Consider the following 19,847-nt stretch of genomic DNA (forward strand, 5'->3'; position numbering starts at 1 on the left):
GGAAAAGTGAAAGTCAGGATTTGCATTCTTGCCAAAGAAGCGAGTGATATCAAAATATTAGCCATTCAACTAGGCCACAAAATATGTTGGTCTTCTAATGAGAAATGTTTTTGGACAAGTTACATAGTATTCTTGGAAGTGTAACTGTCATTTATGAGATAAAACTGGTTCGTATGTGTTACTGTCAAGTGCAAATTTTTGTTAGAATCCAGAATTTCACATTTTTGTGATGTTCACGGTTCACATAGGACTTGTGACTCCTAAATAGGCCAAGTGGAAAAGAGCACCCCATGTTCATCCTTTTGTGTCACAGCTTTCCCTCGTGGAGTTTCTGATTGCAAGTTATCCCAGAATATTTGCAGTTGACCAGAAGTCTAAGAAGAGCTGTATGAAATCCAAAAGAAACATTGGAGAGAGTACCCGGCAAGTCATCGCCACTGCGGGGCAGAGTGCTGCCAGCCCAGGTGAGAGTTCCCTGAGGTGGGATCTTAGGGCCAGCGTGCCAGGTTCTCTGGGAGAATTTCACTCCTTTGCTAAGAACCAGACCGCAAGCCTGCCAGGTGTCACAGGAGAAGCTTGAGTGATGTCCTGTAGCTCAGGGCTAACCCCAAGAGTAATGCCACCCCTCCCATGACTCCACCTGCTCTGTCTTCACAAGGGTAGCACAGATCAGGAGGTTTTATGGTGTCCTGAGACCAAAGCACAGATAAGATGATGTACTTGACTTACCACGCCACTCTTGCAAATGATGTGTGCATCAGAGAGATCGTGTGTTGATCTAGTCTATGGAACCATTTTCTAACCAAATGTAAGTGTAGCCCTTACAAATGAGAGTGCCTCATGTGCTGAGGAAACGTGGACTTAAAGTAGTATGTGACTTCGCTGCTAAACATATTCAGATGAATGCACACTTTTTCATTATAGGTATTTATGATACAACTAGAAACAGTGTGTGCATAGACAAGTTCATTCTTTGAAATGCATTTCCACATACACTTCTGAATTACTCTCTCCCATATAATCAGTGTGTTCCTGTTGAAGCATCGGCGAGGCTTGGTACTCTGTGGTAGCTGACACATCCCAAGTCCCAGTGCTCTTTGAAACCCTTTGAAAGGGAATAGTGTTAGGGATGAACAGAAAAGACCTCATGTCATAGAGGCTTCTTGCCAGTGTTCCAAATTTGGTGCCTTCATGTACCAACGTGTCACCTTTGTATGTTGTGTACATAAATAGTACTCAAAGTTAAAAATAAAAACCTTAGAATAAATGAAAGATAGGGATTTGTTTTGCTCAAGAAAGTAGTACATCTATAAATCATTTTTTCATTAATTGTTCTTTCATAAACTTGTCTTCATGATGTCTCAGAAACTGCAAGACAATCTCCAATATGAGTCAATGATGTTATTCTATCCTTGGCTCCCTGTGGAAAACTAATGGGTACTTTTCCAAAGTACAAGATTCTTCATTTAAATGATTTCAAGGATTAAACCTCAAACTTTCAATTCAAAACAAGAATTGGTTTGATTCACAATGAGTATTCAACTTGGGCATCATTTTCTCAGAGACATACTTTGATATACTTAGTTTGATGATGTCTCAGAACTTAAAGAAACCCACATTGGGAGCAAATGATATTTACATTCCAAACAAATTCTTCTCCTGCAATCAGATACTGAAAAGTGACTGAAAATAGACTAACACTACTTTTGTTTTCTCGTCAATGGAAAAGATGACACTGTCACCGGAGTCTGAACCCATTAAAGGTATGGTGTCTGGCCAGAACTTTCCAAAGGAAAAAGAAGTCAAGCTTGAGCTTGTAAAGGGACCACCTGCGTCTTCTGTCCTCGCAATCTGAGTTACTGAAGAGTACCAAGAGCGTGCTTCCTTTAAATGTCCCTAAAATTCTTTTCACCTAACGCCAAAGGATAGTTTATAAAAGGTTTGCGCCTTGTTATCGATGTGCTTGAAATCTTCAGTTTCTTTCCTGGAAGGATAGAATTCCTTGGTAGAAAATTGCCCACGAGGCACCTACCCTAAGACAAACGTTTTGAATCCAGTTATTCTGTAACTGTCTCACAGTTGCAAAATTCAATCATTGATTTTCAAGATAGATTTTCAGTATTTCTGTCCTTATCCTTTTTGCGCCTCTTAAAGTAATTCTCATGTTTTGTATATAAGTGGAATTTAAATAAAAATAAAACACCTGAAATGAATTTAGAAAGGAATTTTCCTGTTCAAAATATTGAAATGGCCAATAGACAGGTGAACAGATGCTCAGGATCACTAGTCTGCAGGGAGATGCAAATCAAAGCCACAATGATTTTTCACTTCAGCCCAGTTAGATGGCTATCATCCAAAACTCAAAAAGCAATCAATGCTGGTGATGATGTGGGGAAAAGGTACCCTAACCCACTGCTTGTGGGAATGTAAACTAGTAGAACCATTATGGAAGACAGTATGGAGATTCCTCAGAAATCTGAAAATAGATCTACCATATGACTGATCCATTCCACTCCTGGGAATGAACCCAAAGAAAATGAAATCAGCATGTGAAGTGTCATCTGTACCCCCATGTTTATTGCAGCTGAATTCACAACAGCTAAGATGTGGAGTCAACCCAGATATCCATCAACTGATAATGGAATTAAGAAAATGTGGTATATACACACTGTGGAATACTCCTCAGCCATAAAAAGAAAAGAATGAAATCCTGTCTTTTGTATAGAAATGGATACAAGTGGGGACCATTAAGCCTAATGATACAAGCCAGTCCCTAAAAGACAAATATATTTATTTTCTCTGCTGTGTGGCAGGTGATGTAGAATACAAAAAATACTTAGGAATAAAATGGATACTTTGTGATATGATTGCTCTTCTTAGGCCTTGTGTATACTTGTGTGGAACTGTAGTCTTCCGACTTTGTTACTTGTTGAATATATGGTTAGTGATAAATTAAGCCTGTGACTATAGAGTGGACTGAAAGCTTTTCTTTGTAAAACTTAAAGGAAAAGTAGGGAAGAAAAGAGGGGGTTGAGAGAGTGAGAGGGGGAGGGGGGAATTATGATTCTCTTCTTAGAACTGTAGCTGTGAAATACACGAAATCTGTTCTCTTTATATTAGTAACAATTCTAAAAAATGATTCAATTTGTGCAGTGGGTTCTCATCGTATCTATTTTCCTTTTCTTCAGTCTAACACTCTCCCAACTGAGCTATTTTGGCTGCCCCCAGTACGTTTTCTTTTTCTTTTCTTCATGAGGTCTCTGAAACCTCAGGAAAATCCCCTGTATGAGTACATGAAGTTGAGATTTCAGAGTTGATTTTACTTGTATCTTACACTGAGATGAGTCTGTTTTCTGAACATATTCTAAGACAGCTTTAGATTTTTCCACAGTGGAATCAATAAAACCAACACGAGAATCGGATCCAATGTCAAAGAATGTGACTGACCCAAACCCTCCACTTGGCAAAAAGGCTAGGCCCGAGTTTCAGATTGGCCTGTGCGTGCCTTCTGAACCTTGTCTTCTGAGTTACTGAAGAGAACAATTGGTGTGGTTCCTAAGCATGTACTTGAATCTTCCTTGCACTGCCTTGAACGCCTGCTACAAACCAACTTGCCAAAATGTATAATTTTCCTAACTGGAATTGAACTCCTCCATTAATAACTCTCTTGCTAGAGAATGACCAGTGTGACTACCAAACTAAGGCAATGGTTTTGACTTCATATTTTTCTTGACTTGGCTTCCACGGGAACACTGACTATGCCGTTTGCCTTTATTTTTCTTGTGCTTATATTTTCTGGAAGGAAAATTACAGTTCAAAATGATATCCAAGGACAAACAGGAAACATGTAAGAGAATTTAGAATAGGAATCTTTTTTTCTTGAGCAAAAGGAAGTTCACACAGCATTTTCCCATAATGCATGTTTGCATGTATCTCCTTTCATGTGCTTGTATCGTATTTGGATTCAGAATAACTTCATTACCAGTTATCTGATGTTGAGAAGGGTCTGCTGTTGGAAAATGTACTATGATAGGTTTTGTTTTTCCTTCAACATGAAAGTTCACACTTCACTTGGAGTGTGGCACAGTGTAAGATGTGGTGACTGAACAAAATCGTCTACTGGCAAATAATGCCAAGCCCGAGCTGGCCAGGGCCCACATCTGTCTTTTGACCTCTGCATTCTGAACACTGGATGTGTTCAGTTAGCAGAATTACTTAGGATTTCATTTTATGTTCTCTGCCCATCTTTTAATGTGACATTAAGAGCTTCTTTTTCACAAATGTTTGAATGTGTGTTTCCTAACTAGCTTGACATCTTCAGTTTCTGCCTTGGAAGGGCAGATTCCCTTGAAAGAAAATTGCTGATGAGGCACAAACACTGAGACAACCATTTGCTTCTGCTGGAATCATGACTGCTTCACAATCGTACACCAAATCAGCACTCAATTTGCCGAGACTTTCATTTTCTGTATCCTCACACGTTTGCTACCTCAAATCGTAACTCCAAAGTTTGGTAGACTAGTGCTACTCAAATAAAAATAATATATCTGCAATGAATTTAGAAAATCTTTTGTTTAGCTCCAAAAGAATTCCGTCTTTGCATCTTGTACTCATGATATGTATTTCCCTCTCCTTTCCTTCACGAGGTCTCAGAAACCTCAAGGAAATCTCCATGATGATTGCCTGATGCTGGGGTGTTAAATCGTTGCCTTGACCTCTCATAGGGTCTGTTTTCCAAAGTTATCCCAAGACAACTGTAGATTTTTCTTCAATGGATTAAATAAAATCTACCTGAGAATTGGACCCAGTGTCTGGGAGTGTGACTGGCATAAACACTTCCTTCACTGGGCAAGGAGACCAAGACTAAGCATGGAATGAGCCCACCTATGTCATTTGTCCTCTGTCTTCTGAGTTACTGAAAATAACAGTTGTCAGGGTTTTTGAGGATTTTATCCCATCTTTCCTAAAATTCCTTGAAACCTCCTCAAGAACTAACTTGCCGAAATGGTTGAGCAACTTTCCTAACTTGGATTGAAGTCGTCTTTTGCTGTGCAGGAGGGATAAAATGCCTAGAGAGTGAGTCACCCTTGTTGTCTCTATGCCAAGACAGTGGGTTAGCAAAGTGGCACATTTTCCTTGGCTCTCACCGGGATACTGGCCATTTCCCTAATTACTGGATCTTTTCATTTCATCTATGCCTATCCTCTTATTTTTCTGAAAGGGGAAGGGCAATTCTTAGCACAGAAATGACCTGAGGAAGGGCCCATCTGTATAGAGTCACAGGAATTGGTTCCATAATCACTGGAATCATCAAGGCTTGCCAGTAGGACAAGGGGGAGGTCAACTTTGTCTCTCTCAGCACCAAGAACAAGGTCCTGGCTGTCACACTCTCTGGCAAGACTGAAATTGAACTCTCGGTGCACCAAAGATATACAGATAAAGAAACCCATATTCAGCTCAAGCCCAACTTCTATCCTTATGAACTGCAGCAGACTATACCACTGCAACACTCATAGACACAGTTACCATTGATGAACGTTGATGAACGCTGAGAGCCTAGACTCCTAGAGCAGCTTCACTCCAACACAAAGCAAAAATCCAAGTGCTAACCCTGCATTTGGCTAAACCATGAACTCTTTTCAATAAAAACTAATTCATAAAGAGGAGAAATGAAGAAACATTTCTATGCCCAGACATGCTGCTTTTCTCTGACAACTGAGATACTGAATTAGAGAGATGGCATGGTGGTTTTGCATTTTCACCTTTCATCCCTAAATGCTTGGAGCCATCCACCAAATACTGAATTTACCAATTATATGAGGGCAAGGCTAATGGCACTTGAGGTTTTCAGTTGCAGTGAAGGAGGGAAAAGATTAATTCACAGAGACTGTCACCAGGATCCCTACTAAGAAAGTGAACTGGGCATCATATTGTACTTTGTTGGCTCCCTAGCACAACAAATAGACTAATGATAGTTAAAAGAAATTTCATTACATCTGTGACTTACAGTGTTACCGCCTGAAAAGAGATGCACTAATTGAAACATGGAACGAGTGGGTTCCCCAATCCTGCCTAAGACATTTATATTTGTTTTCTATGGAGTTTGAAACCCAACATGACAATCATTTTTTTTTTTTGCTTCGGCTGGTCTCAGAACCCCGGGAAACGTGTCCACGAAGCATGGCTGTTGCCTGACGTGAAGTCATGGATTTGATCTCTGCTGCTGGAATGAGTGTGTTCTTAAAGCATGCCTAAACACTCTGAGATTTGTCTGACATGGAGTACATGAACCCAACATGAGCCTCAAAGAGTGCCCTGAATGGGACAGGCCCCAATCCTCCACTAGGGAAAAAGACCGGACCAAACAGCGGTGCGGCCACGCTTGCCTTCTGCCCTGTGAGTGAACACAGAGGAGATTGTGCAGCTGCATAAGAATTTCTCCCACATGGCGGGAGCGTCAACGAGGGAGTGACATGACTAAGCATGTGCTGAACATGGTTCATGAGAACTGGGGTTGGCAGTAGTGTCCTGCAGGGACCAGAGAATTCCTAGAGGTATACTCACGTAGCCCCTCAGAGGGGACTGTGGTCTGGGTGAAATAAGGTTCTTTGCTCCCACTGGAACACCAAGGTGGCACTTGCAAGTTCCTGCATCCTTTCACTTCACATGCTCTTTAACGTCCGATTTGTTGCAAAGTGATTCCTTCTCAAGAAATAAGTGCCTCTGCTCTCAAGCTGTGAAGGAACCTTGGATATGTGCCCAGGAAGGACGTGTCTTCTGGGAAAAGAGTGCCAGAATGCTAGTCAGGTTAACTGAGATTACAAATTGTACTTCCCATTACACCCAGAGCGTACATACACCACTGGTGCATGAGGGTCTCCACATGGCTTGAGCCCTTTAGACACTGTACAGGTGGCCAAACAAAATGGAGAGTAGGGTGAAATCAAACCATCAGCGAACCAACTACTCGACCCTGACACAGGCCCAAACCCACCCCCAATCCCGCTAGTTTCCCTGGGAAGAGAACCGTCCAGCAGGCCATGGCTGGACTGAGCCCGTGCAGGACATGGTGCTCAGTTGCCATCCTGGAGGGCCCAGAGGATTGCTCTGCCTGGTTTCCTAGGCGGAGGCAGGTGTGTTGTCGGCAAAGACCCTCACTCAGGCCAAGTGTGTGATGTCTCTTCTTCTTCCACAGACGCCGAGCCCGGCACCCGGGAACCTGTTCCGGACGTGCCGCTCCCAACCATGACTCCCAGCACCGAGGCTGACCACGACCACGGTAGGGGCCCGTGTGCCTTGTGTCCTCTGCCCCTGGGAGCCCGCTGGGCTGCCGGGGCTCCTTGAGCGAGAATGGGCTTTCCTATTGCCTCCGGGACCGGGAAGGTGTCGCCATGCGATTCCTTGTCCCGAAACGCTGGCCTGTGCTCTGGAGCTGCGGGGACGTCCTCGGGGCTCTGCCCGGGAAGGATGTGCTCCCTGGGGAGAGAGGGGCTGCGGTGCGAGTCAGGCGCTCCGAGACGGGGCCGTGTGTCCTCCCGGGTTCTCTGGTTGGCTGCACGCTGCCTGGGCCTGTCCGCAGGTTGTCCGTTTCTCTGCGTGGTGGTCTGCTAAGCCGTGCAGGAGGGGCGTAGGCTTCCCCGCCCCCCACGTCTGCTCCCGCCATGACCCCGGGGGTCTGCTGCAGCACTCCCGGCCCGCATGCCTGGCGTTGCCACGGAGGCTGCGAGTGCAGAAGCCTCATGGGACCCGGCGTGGAGTGCCCCACTGCCCCTGGTGGCCCAGTTTGCGCAGCGGACTTAGGCGCGGGCACGCTGGGCTCCGCGAGGATGGTGCTCTGTGCCTCTGCCTCTCCTGAGACGTCCTTGCCTTCCTCTTGGCGTTGGCTGGTCTCCGAGCTCCCAGGACAGCGTCCAGGAGGCGTGGCCGCTGCCTGAGGACAAGTCCTCGATGTGCCCTCTGACGCTGGCACGAGCGTGTTCTGGACCCGTGCCGTGCCCCCAGGCAGCTGGGGAGTTGTCTGCCGTGTAGTCCGGCGGGCCACCAGGAGAATCTGACCCAGTGTCCTGGATGGGCCAGTTCCCAGTCGTGCGCTCGTGGCCCAGACCAGACCCGGGCTGGTGTGTGGAGCCAGCCACGCGGGCCCGTCTGTCCTCCGTGCCCTGAGTGGGCGCAGATGAGAGAGGGCGCGGTTGCTCCGTCCGCTTTTCTCCCCTCTCGCCCCCGTGCGGGGAGCCGTCCAGCGGGGCCTGGCTGGACTGAGCCCGTGCCGGACACGGTGCTCAGTTGCCGTCCTGGAGGGCCCAGAGGATTGCTCGAGGTGTGCCCACCAGGCCCCTCCCCTGAGACAGGGGGCTGGCTGGGTGCCGTCAGGCTCTTTCTTGGCTGCCCCTGGAACCCGGAGGTGGCCCTTGCCTGGTTCCTGGATCCTTTCACTTCCCCTTCCTCGTCGCCTTGCCGTGTGGAAGGGAAGGGCCGCTCTTAGCCCGCCAGCCCTGGCCAAGGAGGGGAACCCACTTGGAGGGTGGGGTGGCACCAAGGCCTTGCGCGGCCCAACGCACAAGGGGGGACTGCGGGCCCTCGCCCTGGCCCCGGTGCCACCAGTTTCCCTTGGTCGGGATTCTTTGTGGCCTAGGCAGGCAGGCGCCCATGCTGTCTCCGCACTGACCTAGGCACCCACCCACATGAGGCGTCGGGAGGTGTGGGGCCGGGAGAACATTGCTCTGCCTGGTTTCCTAGGCGGAGGCAGGTGTGTTGTCGGCAAAGACCCTCACTCAGGCCAAGTGTGTGATGTCTCTTCTTCTTCCGCAGACGCCGAGCCCGGCACCCGGGAACCTGTTCCGGACGTGCCGCTCCCAACCATGACTCCCAGCACCGAGGCTGACCACGACCACGACCACGACCACGGTAGGGGCCCGTGTGCCTTGTGTCCTCTGCCCCTGGGAGCCCGCTGGGCTGCCGGGGCTCCTTGAGCGAGAACGGGCTTTCCTATTGCCTCCGGGACCGGGAAGGTGTCGCCATGCGATTCCTTGTCCCGAAACGCTGGCCTGTGCTCTGGAGCTGCGGGGACGTCCTCGGGGCTCTGCCCGGGAAGGATGTGCTCCCTGGGGAGAGAGGGGCCGCGGTGCGAGTCAGGCGCTCCGAGACGGGGCCGTGTGTCCTCCCGGGTTCTCTGGTTGGCTGCACGCTGCCTGGGCCTGTCCGCAGGTTGTCCGTTTCTCTGCGTGGTGGTCTGCTAAGCCGTGCGGGAGGGGCGTAGGCTTCCCCGCCCCCCACGTCTGCTCCCGCCATGACCCCGGGGGTCTGGTGCAGCACGCCCAGCCCGCATGCCTGGCGTTGCCACGGAGGCTGCGAGTGCAGAAGCCTCATGGGACCCGGCGTGGAGTGCCCCACTGCCCCTGGTGGCCCAGTGTGCGCAGCGGACTTAGGCGCGGGCACGCTGGGCTCCGCGAGGATGGTGCTCTGTGCCTCTGCCTCTCCTGAGACGTCCTTGCCTTCCTCTTGGCGTTGGCTGGTCTCCGAGCTCCCGGGACAGCGTCCAGGAGGCGTGGCCGCTGCCTGAGGACAAGTCCTCGATGTGCCCTCTGACGCTGGCACGAGCGTGTTCTGGACCCGTGCCGTGCCCCCAGGCAGCTGGGGAGTTGTCTGCCGTGTAGTCCGGCGGGCCACCAGGAGAATCTGACCCAGTGTCCTGGATGGGCCAGTTCCCAGTCGTGCGCTCGTGGCCCAGACCAGACCCGGGCTGGTGTGTGGAGCCAGCCACGCGGGCCCGTCTGTCCTCCGTGCCCTGAGTGGGCGCAGATGAGAGAGGGCGCGGTTGCTCCGTCCGCTTTTCTCCCCTCTCGCCCCCGTGCGGGGAGCCGTCCAGCGGGGCCTGGCTGGACTGAGCCCGTGCCGGACACGGTGCTCAGTTGCCGTCCTGGAGGGCCCAGAGGATTGCTCGAGGTGTGCCCACCAGGCCCCTCCCCTGAGACAGGGGGCTGGCTGGGTGCCGTCAGGCTCTTTCTTGGCTGCCCCTGGAACCCGGAGGTGGCCCTTGCCTGGTTCCTGGATCCTTTCACTTCCCCTTCCTCGTCGCCTTGCCGTGTGGAAGGGAAGGGCCGCTCTTAGCCCGCCAGCCCTGGCCAAGGAGGGGAACCCACTTGGAGGGTGGGGTGGCACCAAGGCCTTGCGCGGCCCAACGCACAAGGGGGGACGGCGGGCCCTCGCCCTGGCCCCGGTGCCACCAGTTTCCCTTGGTCGGGATTCTTTGTGGCCTAGGCAGGCAGGCGCCCATGCTGTCTCCGCACTGACCTAGGCACCCACCCACATGAGGCGTCGGGAGGTGTGGGGCCGGGAGAACATTTCTCTGCCTGGTTTCCTAGGCGGAGGCAGGTGTGTTGTCGGCAAAGACCCTCACTCAGGCCAAGTGTGTGATGTCTCTTCTTCTTCCGCAGACGCCGAGCCCGGCACCCGGGAACCTGTTCCGGACGTGCCGCTCCCAACCATGACTCCCAGCACCGAGGCTGACCACGACCACGACCACGACCACGGTAGGGGCCCGTGTGCCTTGTGTCCTCTGCCCCTGGGAGCCCGCTGGGCTGCCGGGGCTCCTTGAGCGAGAACGGGCTTTCCTATTGCCTCCGGGACCGGGAAGGTGTCGCCATGCGATTCCTTGTCCCGAAACGCTGGCCTGTGCTCTGGAGCTGCGGGGACGTCCTCGGGGCTCTGCCCGGGAAGGATGTGCTCCCTGGGGAGAGAGGGGCCGCGGTGCGAGTCAGGCGCTCCGAGACGGGGCCGTGTGTCCTCCCGGGTGCTCTGGTTGGCTGCACGCTGCCTGGGCCTGTCCGCAGGTTGTCCGTTTCTCTGCGTGGTGGTCTGCTAAGCCGTGCGGGAGGGGTGTAGGCCTCCCCGCCCCCCACGTCTGCTCCCGCCATGACCCCGGGGGTCTGGTGCAGCACGCCCAGCCCGCATGCCTGGCGTTGCCACGGAGGCTGCGAGTGCAGAAGCCTCATGGGACCCGGCGTGGAGTGCCCCACTGCCCCTGGTGGCCCAGTGTGCGCAGCGGACTTAGGCGCGGGCACGCTGGGCTCCGCGAGGATGGTGCTCTGTGCCTCTGCCTCTCCTGAGACGTCCTTGCCTTCCTCTTGGCGTTGGCTGGTCTCCGAGCTCCCGGGACAGCGTCCAGGAGGCGTGGCCGCTGCCTGAGGACAAGTCCTCGATGTGCCCTCTGACGCTGGCACGAGCGTGTTCTGGACCCGTGCCGTGCCCCCAGGCAGCTGGGGAGTTGTCTGCCGTGTAGTCCGGCGGGCCACCAGGAGAATCTGACCCAGTGTCCTGGATGGGCCAGTTCCCAGTCGTGCGCTCGTGGCCCAGACCAGACCCGGGCTGGTGTGTGGAGCCAGCCACGCGGGCCCGTCTGTCCTCCGTGCCCTGAGTGGGCGCAGATGAGAGAGGGCGCGGTTGCTCCGTCCGCTTTTCTCCCCTCTCGCCCCCGTGCGGGGAGCCGTCCAGCGGGGCCTGGCTGGACTGAGCCCGTGCCGGACACGGTGCTCAGTTGCCGTCCTGGAGGGCCCAGAGGATTGCTCGAGGTGTGCCCACCAGGCCCCTCCCCTGAGACAGGGGGCTGGCTGGGTGCCGTCAGGCTCTTTCTTGGCTGCCCCTGGAACCCGGAGGTGGCCCTTGCCTGGTTCCTGGATCCTTTCACTTCCCCTTCCTCGTCGCCTTGCCGTGTGGAAGGGAAGGGCCGCTCTTAGCCCGCCAGCCCTGGCCAAGGAGGGGAACCCACTTGGAGGGTGGGGTGGCACCAAGGCCTTGCGCGGCCCAACGCACAAGGGGGGACGGCGCGGCCTCGCCCTGGCCCCGGTGCCACCAGTTTCCCTTGGTCGGGATTCTTTGTGGCCTAGGCAGGCAGGCGCCCATGCTGTCTCCGCACTGACCTAGGCACCCACCCACATGAGGCGTCGGGAGGTGTGGGGCCGGGAGAACATTTCTCTGCCTGGTTTCCTAGGCGGAGGCAGGTGTGTTGTCGGCAAAGACCCTCACTCAGGCCAAGTGTGTGATGTCTCTTCTTCTTCCGCAGACGCCGAGCCCGGCACCCGGGAACCTGTTCCGGACGTGCCGCTCCCAACCATGACTCCCAGCACCGAGGCTGACCACGACCACGACCACGACCACGGTAGGGGCCCGTGTGCCTTGTGTCCTCTGCCCCTGGGAGCCCGCTGGGCTGCCGGGGCTCCTTGAGCGAGAACGGGCTTTCCTATTGCCTCCGGGACCGGGAAGGTGTCGCCATGCGATTCCTTGTCCCGAAACGCTGGCCTGTGCTCTGGAGCTGCGGGGACGTCCTCGGGGCTCTGCCCGGGAAGGATGTGCTCCCAGGGGAGAGAGGGGCCGCGGTGCGAGTCAGGCGCTCCGAGACGGGGCCGTGTGTCCTCCCGGGTGCTCTGGTTGGCTGCACGCTGCCTGGGCCTGTCCGCAGGTTGTCCGTTTCTCTGCGTGGTGGTCTGCTAAGCCGTGCGGGAGGGGCGTAGGCTTCCCCGCCCCCCACATCTGCTCCCGCCATGACCCCGGGGGTCTGGTGCAGCACGCCCAGCCCGCATGCCTGGCGTTGCCACGGAGGCTGCGAGTGCAGAAGCCTCATGGGACCCGGCGTGGAGTGCCCCACTGCCCCTGGTGGCCCAGTGTGCGCAGCGGACTTAGGCGCGGGCACGCTGGGCTCCGCGAGGATGGTGCTCTGTGCCTCTGCCTCTCCTGAGACGTCCTTGCCTTCCTCTTGGCGTTGGCTGGTCTCCGAGCTCCCGGGACAGCGTCCAGGAGGCGTGGCCGCTGCCTGAGGACAAGTCCTCGATGTGCCCTCTGACGCTGGCACGAGCGTGTTCTGGACCTGTGCCGTGCCCCCAGGCAGCTGGGGAGTTGTCTGCCGTGTAGTCCGGCGGGCCACCAGGAGAATCTGACCCAGTGTCCTGGATGGGCCAGTTCCCAGTCGTGCGCTCGTGGCCCAGACCAGACCCGGGCTGGTGTGTGGAGCCAGCCACGCGGGCCCGTCTGTCCTCCGTGCCCTGAGTGGGCGCAGATGAGAGAGGGCGCGGTTGCTCCGTCCGCTTTTCTCCCCTCTCGCCCCCGTGCGGGGAGCCGTCCAGCGGGGCCTGGCTGGACTGAGCCCGTGCCGGACACGGTGCTCAGTTGCCGTCCTGGAGGGCCCAGAGGATTGCTCGAGGTGTGCCCACCAGGCCCCTCCCCTGAGACAGGGGGCTGGCTGGGTGCCGTCAGGCTCTTTCTTGGCTGCCCCTGGAACCCGGAGGTGGCCCTTGCCTGGTTCCTGGATCCTTTCACTTCCCCTTCCTCGTCGCCTTGCCGTGTGGAAGGGAAGGGCCGCTCTTAGCCCGCCAGCCCTGGCCAAGGAGGGGAACCCACTTGGAGGGTGGGGTGGCACCAAGGCCTTGCGCGGCCCAACGCACAAGGGGGGACTGCGGGCCCTCGCCCTGGCCCCGGTGCCACCAGTTTCCCTTGGTCGGGATTCTTTGTGGCCTAGGCAGGCAGGCGCCCATGCTGTCTCCGCACTGACCTAGGCACCCACCCACATGAGGCGTCGGGAGGTGTGGGGCCGGGAGAACATTTCTCTGCCTGGTTTCCTAGGCGGAGGCAGGTGTGTTGTCGGCAAAGACCCAGGCCAAGTGTGTGATGTCTCTTCTTCTTCCGCAGACGCCGAGCCCGGCACCCGGGAACCTGTTCCGGACGTGCCGCTCCCAACCATGACTCCCAGCACCGAGGCTGACCACGACCACGACCACGACCACGGTAGGGGCCCGTGTGCCTTGTGTCCTCTGCCCCTGGGAGCCCGCTGGGCTGCCGGGGCTCCTTGAGCGAGAACGGGCTTTCCTATTGCCTCCGGGACCGGGAAGGTGTCGCCATGCGATTCCTTGTCCCGAAACGCTGGCCTGTGCTCTGGAGCTGCGGGGACGTCCTCGGGGCTCTGCCCGGGAAGGATGTGCTCCCTGGGGAGAGAGGGGCCGCGGTGCGAGTCAGGCGCTCCGAGACGGGGCCGTGTGTCCTCCCGGGTGCTCTGGTTGGCTGCACGCTGCCTGGGCCTGTCCGCAGGTTGTCCGTTTCTCTGCGTGGTGGTCTGCTAAGCCGTGCGGGAGGGGTGTAGGCCTCCCCGCCCCCCACGTCTGCTCCCGCCATGACCCCGGGGGTCTGGTGCAGCACGCCCAGCCCGCATGCCTGGCGTTGCCACGGAGGCTGCGAGTGCAGAAGCCTCATGGGACCCGGCGTGGAGTGCCCCACTGCCCCTGGTGGCCCAGTGTGCGCAGCGGACTTAGGCGCGGGCACGCTGGGCTCCGCGAGGATGGTGCTCTGTGCCTCTGCCTCTCCTGAGACGTCCTTGCCTTCCTCTTGGCGTTGGCTGGTCTCCGAGCTCCCGGGACAGCGTCCAGGAGGCGTGGCCGCTGCCTGAGGACAAGTCCTCGATGTGCCCTCTGACGCTGGCACGAGCGTGTTCTGGACCCGTGCCGTGCCCCCAGGCAGCTGGGGAGTTGTCTGCCGTGTAGTCCGGCGGGCCACCAGGAGAATCTGACCCAGTGTCCTGGATGGGCCAGTTCCCAGTCGTGCGCTCGTGGCCCAGACCAGACCCGGGCTGGTGTGTGGAGCCAGCCACGCGGGCCCGTCTGTCCTCCGTGCCCTGAGTGGGCGCAGATGAGAGAGGGCGCGGTTGCTCCGTCCACTTTTCTCCCCTCTCGCCCCCGTGCGGGGAGCCGTCCAGCGGGGCCTGGCTGGACTGAGCCCGTGCCGGACACGGTGCTCAGTTGCCGTCCTGGAGGGCCCAGAGGATTGCTCGAGGTGTGCCCACCAGGCCCCTCCCCTGAGACAGGGGGCTGGCTGGGTGCCGTCAGGCTCTTTCTTGGCTGCCCCTGGAACCCGGAGGTGGCCCTTGCCTGGTTCCTGGATCCTTTCACTTCCCCTTCCTCGTCGCCTTGCCGTGTGGAAGGGAAGGGCCGCTCTTAGCCCGCCAGCCCTGGCCAAGGAGGGGAACCCACTTGGAGGGTGGGGTGGCACCAAGGCCTTGCGCGGCCCAACGCACAAGGGGGGACTGCGGGCCCTCGCCCTGGCCCCGGTGCCACCAGTTTCCCTTGGTCGGGATTCTTTGTGGCCTAGGCAGGCAGGCGCCCATGCTGTCTCCGCACTGACCTAGGCACCCACCCACAGGAGGCGTCGGGAGGTGTGGGGCCGGGAGAACATTTCTCTGCCTGGTTTCCTAGGCGGAGGCAGGTGTGTTGTCGGCAAAGACCCTCACTCAGGCCAAGTGTGTGATGTCTCTTCTTCTTCCGCAGACGCCGAGCCCGGCACCCGGGAACCTGTTCCGGACGTGCCGCTCCCAACCATGACTCCCAGCACCGAGGCTGACCACGACCACGACCACGACCACGACCACGGTAGGGGCCCGTGTGCCTTGTGTCCTCTGCCCCTGGGAGCCCGCTGGGCTGCCGGGGCTCCTTGAGCGAGAACGGGCTTTCCTATTGCCTCCGGGACCGGGAAGGTGTCGCCATGCGATTCCTTGTCCCGAAACGCTGGCCTGTGCTCTGGAGCTGCGGGGACGTCCTCGGGGCTCTGCCCGGGAAGGATGTGCTCCCTGGGGAGAGAGGGGCCGCGGTGCGAGTCAGGCGCTCCGAGACGGGGCCGTGTGTCCTCCCGGGTGCTCTGGTTGGCTGCACGCTGCCTGGGCCTGTCCGCAGGTTGTCCGTTTCTCTGCGTGGTGGTCTGCTAAGCCGTGCGGGAGGGGCGTAGGCTTCCCCGCCCCCCACGTCTGCTCCCGCCATGACCCCGGGGGTCTGGTGCAGCACGCCCAGCCCGCATGCCTGGCGTTGCCACGGAGGCTGCGAGTGCAGAAGCCTCATGGGACCCGGCGTGGAGTGCCCCACTGCCCCTGGTGGCCCAGTGTGCGCAGCGGACTTAGGCGCGGGCACGCTGGGCTCCGCGAGGATGGTGCTCTGTGCCTCTGCCTCTCCTGAGACGTCCTTGCCTTCCTCTTGGCGTTGGCTGGTCTCCGAGCTCCCGGGACAGCGTCCAGGAGGCGTGGCCGCTGCCTGAGGACAAGTCCTCGATGTGCCCTCTGACGCTGGCACGAGCGTGTTCTGGACCCGTGCCGTGCCCCCAGGCAGCTGGGGAGTTATCTGCCGTGTAGTCCGGCGGGCCACCAGGAGAATCTGACCCAGTGTCCTGGATGGGCCAGTTCCCAGTCGTGCGCTCGTGGCCCAGACCAGACCCGGGCTGGTGTGTGGAGCCAGCCACGCGGGCCCGTCTGTCCTCCGTGCCCTGAGTGGGCGCAGATGAGAGAGGGCGCGGTTGCTCCGTCCGCTTTTCTCCCCTCTCGCCCCCGTGCGGGGAGCCGTCCAGCGGGGCCTGGCTGGACTGAGCCCGTGCCGGACACGGTGCTCAGTTGCCGTCCTGGAGGGCCCAGAGGATTGCTCGAGGTGTGCCCACCAGGCCCCTCCCCTGAGACAGGGGGCTGGCTGGGTGCCGTCAGGCTCTTTCTTGGCTGCCCCTGGAACCCGGAGGTGGCCCTTGCCTGGTTCCTGGATCCTTTCACTTCCCCTTCCTCGTCGCCTTGCCGTGTGGAAGGGAAGGGCCGCTCTTAGCCCGCCAGCCCTGGCCAAGGAGGGGAACCCACTTGGAGGGTGGGGTGGCACCAAGGCCTTGCGCGGCCCAACGCACAAGGGGGGACTGCGGGCCCTCGCCCTGGCCCCGGTGCCACCAGTTTCCCTTGGTCGGGATTCTTTGTGGCCTAGGCAGGCAGGCGCCCATGCTGTCTCCGCACTGACCTAGGCACCCACCCACAGGAGGCGTCGGGAGGTGTGGGGCCGGGAGAACATTTCTCTGCCTGGTTTCCTAGGCGGAGGCAGGTGTGTTGTCGGCAAAGACCCTCACTCAGGCCAAGTGTGTGATGTCTCTTCTTCTTCCGCAGACGCCGAGCCCGGCACCCGGGAACCTGTTCCGGACGTGCCGCTCCCAACCATGACTCCCAGCACCGAGGCTGACCACGACCACGACCACGACCACGGTAGGGGCCCGTGTGCCTTGTGTCCTCTGCCCCTGGGAGCCCGCTGGGCTGCCGGGCTCCTTGAGCGAGAACGGGCTTTCCTATTGCCTCCGGGACCGGGAAGGTGTCGCCATGCGATTCCTTGTCCCGAAACGCTGGCCTGTGCTCTGGAGCTGCGGGGACGTCCTCGGGGCTCTGCCCGGGAAGGATGTGCTCCCTGGGGAGAGAGGGGCCGCGGTGCGAGTCAGGCGCTCCGAGACGGGGCCGTGTGTCCTCCCGGGTGCTCTGGTTGGCTGCACGCTGCCTGGGCCTGTCCGCAGGTTGTCCGTTTCTCTGCGTGGTGGTCTGCTAAGCCGTGCGGGAGGGGCGTAGGCTTCCCCGCCCCCCACGTCTGCTCCCGCCATGACCCCGGGGGTCTGGTGCAGCACGCCCAGCCCGCATGCCTGGCGTTGCCACGGAGGCTGCGAGTGCAGAAGCCTCATGGGACCCGGCGTGGAGTGCCCCACTGCCCCTGGTGGCCCAGTGTGCGCAGCGGACTTAGGCGCGGGCACGCTGGGCTCCGCGAGGATGGTGCTCTGTGCCTCTGCCTCTCCTGAGACGTCCTTGCCTTCCTCTTGGCGTTGGCTGGTCTCCGAGCTCCCGGGACAGCGTCCAGGAGGCGTGGCCGCTGCCTGAGGACAAGTCCTCGATGTGCCCTCTGACGCTGGCACGAGCGTGTTCTGGACCCGTGCCGTGCCCCCAGGCAGCTGGGGAGTTGTCTGCCGTGTAGTCCGGCGGGCCACCAGGAGAATCTGACCCAGTGTCCTGGATGGGCCAGTTCCCAGTCGTGCGCTCGTGGCCCAGACCAGACCCGGGCTGGTGTGTGGAGCCAGCCACGCGGGCCCGTCTGTCCTCCGTGCCCTGAGTGGGCGCAGATGAGAGAGGGCGCGGTTGCTCCGTCCGCTTTTCTCCCCTCTCGCCCCCGTGCGGGGAGCCGTCCAGCGGGGCCTGGCTGGACTGAGCCCGTGCCGGACACGGTGCTCAGTTGCCGTCCTGGAGGGCCCAGAGGATTGCTCGAGGTGTGCCCACCAGGCCCCTCCCCTGAGACAGGGGGCTGGCTGGGTGCCGTCAGGCTCTTTCTTGGCTGCCCCTGGAACCCGGAGGTGGCCCTTGCCTGGTTCCTGGATCCTTTCACTTCCCCTTCCTCGTCGCCTTGCCGTGTGGAAGGGAAGGGCCGCTCTTAGCCCGCCAGCCCTGGCCAAGGAGGGGAACCCACTTGGAGGGTGGGGTGGCACCAAGGCCTTGCGCGGCCCAACGCACAAGGGGGGACGGCGCGGCCTCGCCCTGGCCCCGGTGCCACCAGTTTCCCTTGGTCGGGATTCTTTGTGGCCTAGGCAGGCAGGCGCCCATGCTGTCTCCGCACTGACCTAGGCACCCACCCACAGGAGGCGTCGGGAGGTGTGGGGCCGGGAGAACATTTCTCTGCCTGGTTTCCTAGGCGGAGGCAGGTGTGTTGTCGGCAAAGACCCTCACTCAGGCCAAGTGTGTGATGTCTCTTCTTCTTCCGCAGACGCCGAGCCCGGCACCCGGGAACCTGTTCCGGACGTGCCGCTCCCAACCATGACTCCCAGCACCGAGGCTGACCACGACCACGACCACGACCACGGTAGGGGCCCGTGTGCCTTGTGTCCTCTGCCCCTGGGAGCCCGCTGGGCTGCCGGGGCTCCTTGAGCGAGAACGGGCTTTCCTATTGCCTCCGGGACCGGGAAGGTGTCGCCATGCGATTCCTTGTCCCGAAACGCTGGCCTGTGCTCTGGAGCTGCGGGGACGTCCTCGGGGCTCTGCCCGGGAAGGATGTGCTCCCTGGGGAGAGAGGGGCCGCGGTGCGAGTCAGGCGCTCCGAGACGGGGCCGTGTGTCCTCCCGGGTGCTCTGGTTGGCTGCACGCTGCCTGGGCCTGTCCGCAGGTTGTCCGTTTCTCTGCGTGGTGGTCTGCTAAGCCGTGCGGGAGGGGCGTAGGCTTCCCCGCCCCCCACGTCTGCTCCCGCCATGACCCCGGGGGTCTGGTGCAGCACGCCCAGCCCGCATGCCTGGCGTTGCCACGGAGGCTGCGAGTGCAGAAGCCTCATGGGACCCGGCGTGGAGTGCCCCACTGCCCCTGGTGGCCCAGTGTGCGCAGCGGACTTAGGCGCGGGCACGCTGGGCTCCGCGAGGATGGTGCTCTGTGCCTCTGCCTCTCCTGAGACGTCCTTGCCTTCCTCTTGGCGTTGGCTGGTCTCCGAGCTCCCGGGACAGCGTCCAGGAGGCGTGGCCGCTGCCTGAGGACAAGTCCTCGATGTGCCCTCTGACGCTGGCACGAGCGTGTTCTGGACCCGTGCCGTGCCCCCAGGCAGCTGGGGAGTTGTCTGCCGTGTAGTCCGGCGGGCCACCAGGAGAATCTGACCCAGTGTCCTGGATGGGCCAGTTCCCAGTCGTGCGCTCGTGGCCCAGACCGGACCCGGGCTGGTGTGTGGAGCCAGCCACGCGGGCCCGTCTGTCCTCCGTGCCCTGAGTGGGCGCAGATGAGAGAGGGCGCGGTTGCTCCGTCCGCTTTTCTCCCCTCTCGCCCCCGTGCGGGGAGCCGTCCAGCGGGGCCTGGCTGGACTGAGCCCGTGCCGGACACGGTGCTCAGTTGCCGTCCTGGAGGGCCCAGAGGATTGCTCGAGGTGTGCCCACCAGGCCCCTCCCCTGAGACAGGGGGCTGGCTGGGTGCCGTCAGGCTCTTTCTTGGCTGCCCCTGCAACCCGGAGGTGGCCCTTGCCTGGTTCCTGGATCCTTTCACTTCCCCTTCCTCGTCGCCTTGCCGTGTGGAAGGGAAGGGC

The 19,847-nt window shown here is 58.7% G+C and overlaps 1 protein-coding gene across 27 annotated transcripts in view; it reads left to right on the forward strand.

The window, feature by feature from the left end:
- Window positions 1-7,031, forward strand: part of LOC138843577 (rho GTPase-activating protein 20) — a 99,496-nt gene extending 92,465 nt beyond the window's left edge. For 16 of the 27 annotated variants that reach the window (XM_089301903.1, XM_089301908.1, XM_089301904.1 and 13 more), the window contains one exon: window positions 314-1,330. In XM_089301903.1, coding sequence (XP_089158029.1) covers window positions 314-580 — 267 coding nt within the window. In that variant the 3' untranslated portion in view covers window positions 581-1,330. Of the gene's footprint in view, window positions 1-313; window positions 1,336-1,365; window positions 2,205-4,307; window positions 6,074-6,154 lie in introns of those variants that run through there. The other 11 variants (XR_016211576.1, XR_016211574.1, XR_016211575.1 and 8 more) reach the window with 11 other exon arrangements.
- Window positions 7,032-19,847: the final 12,816 nt, after the last annotated feature.

This window comes from Oryctolagus cuniculus, chromosome 8, assembly GCF_051225735.1.
Source record: "Oryctolagus cuniculus isolate XC-2025 breed Fujian yellow rabbit chromosome 8, ASM5122573v1, whole genome shotgun sequence".
Taxonomy (NCBI): domain Eukaryota; kingdom Metazoa; phylum Chordata; class Mammalia; order Lagomorpha; family Leporidae; genus Oryctolagus; species Oryctolagus cuniculus.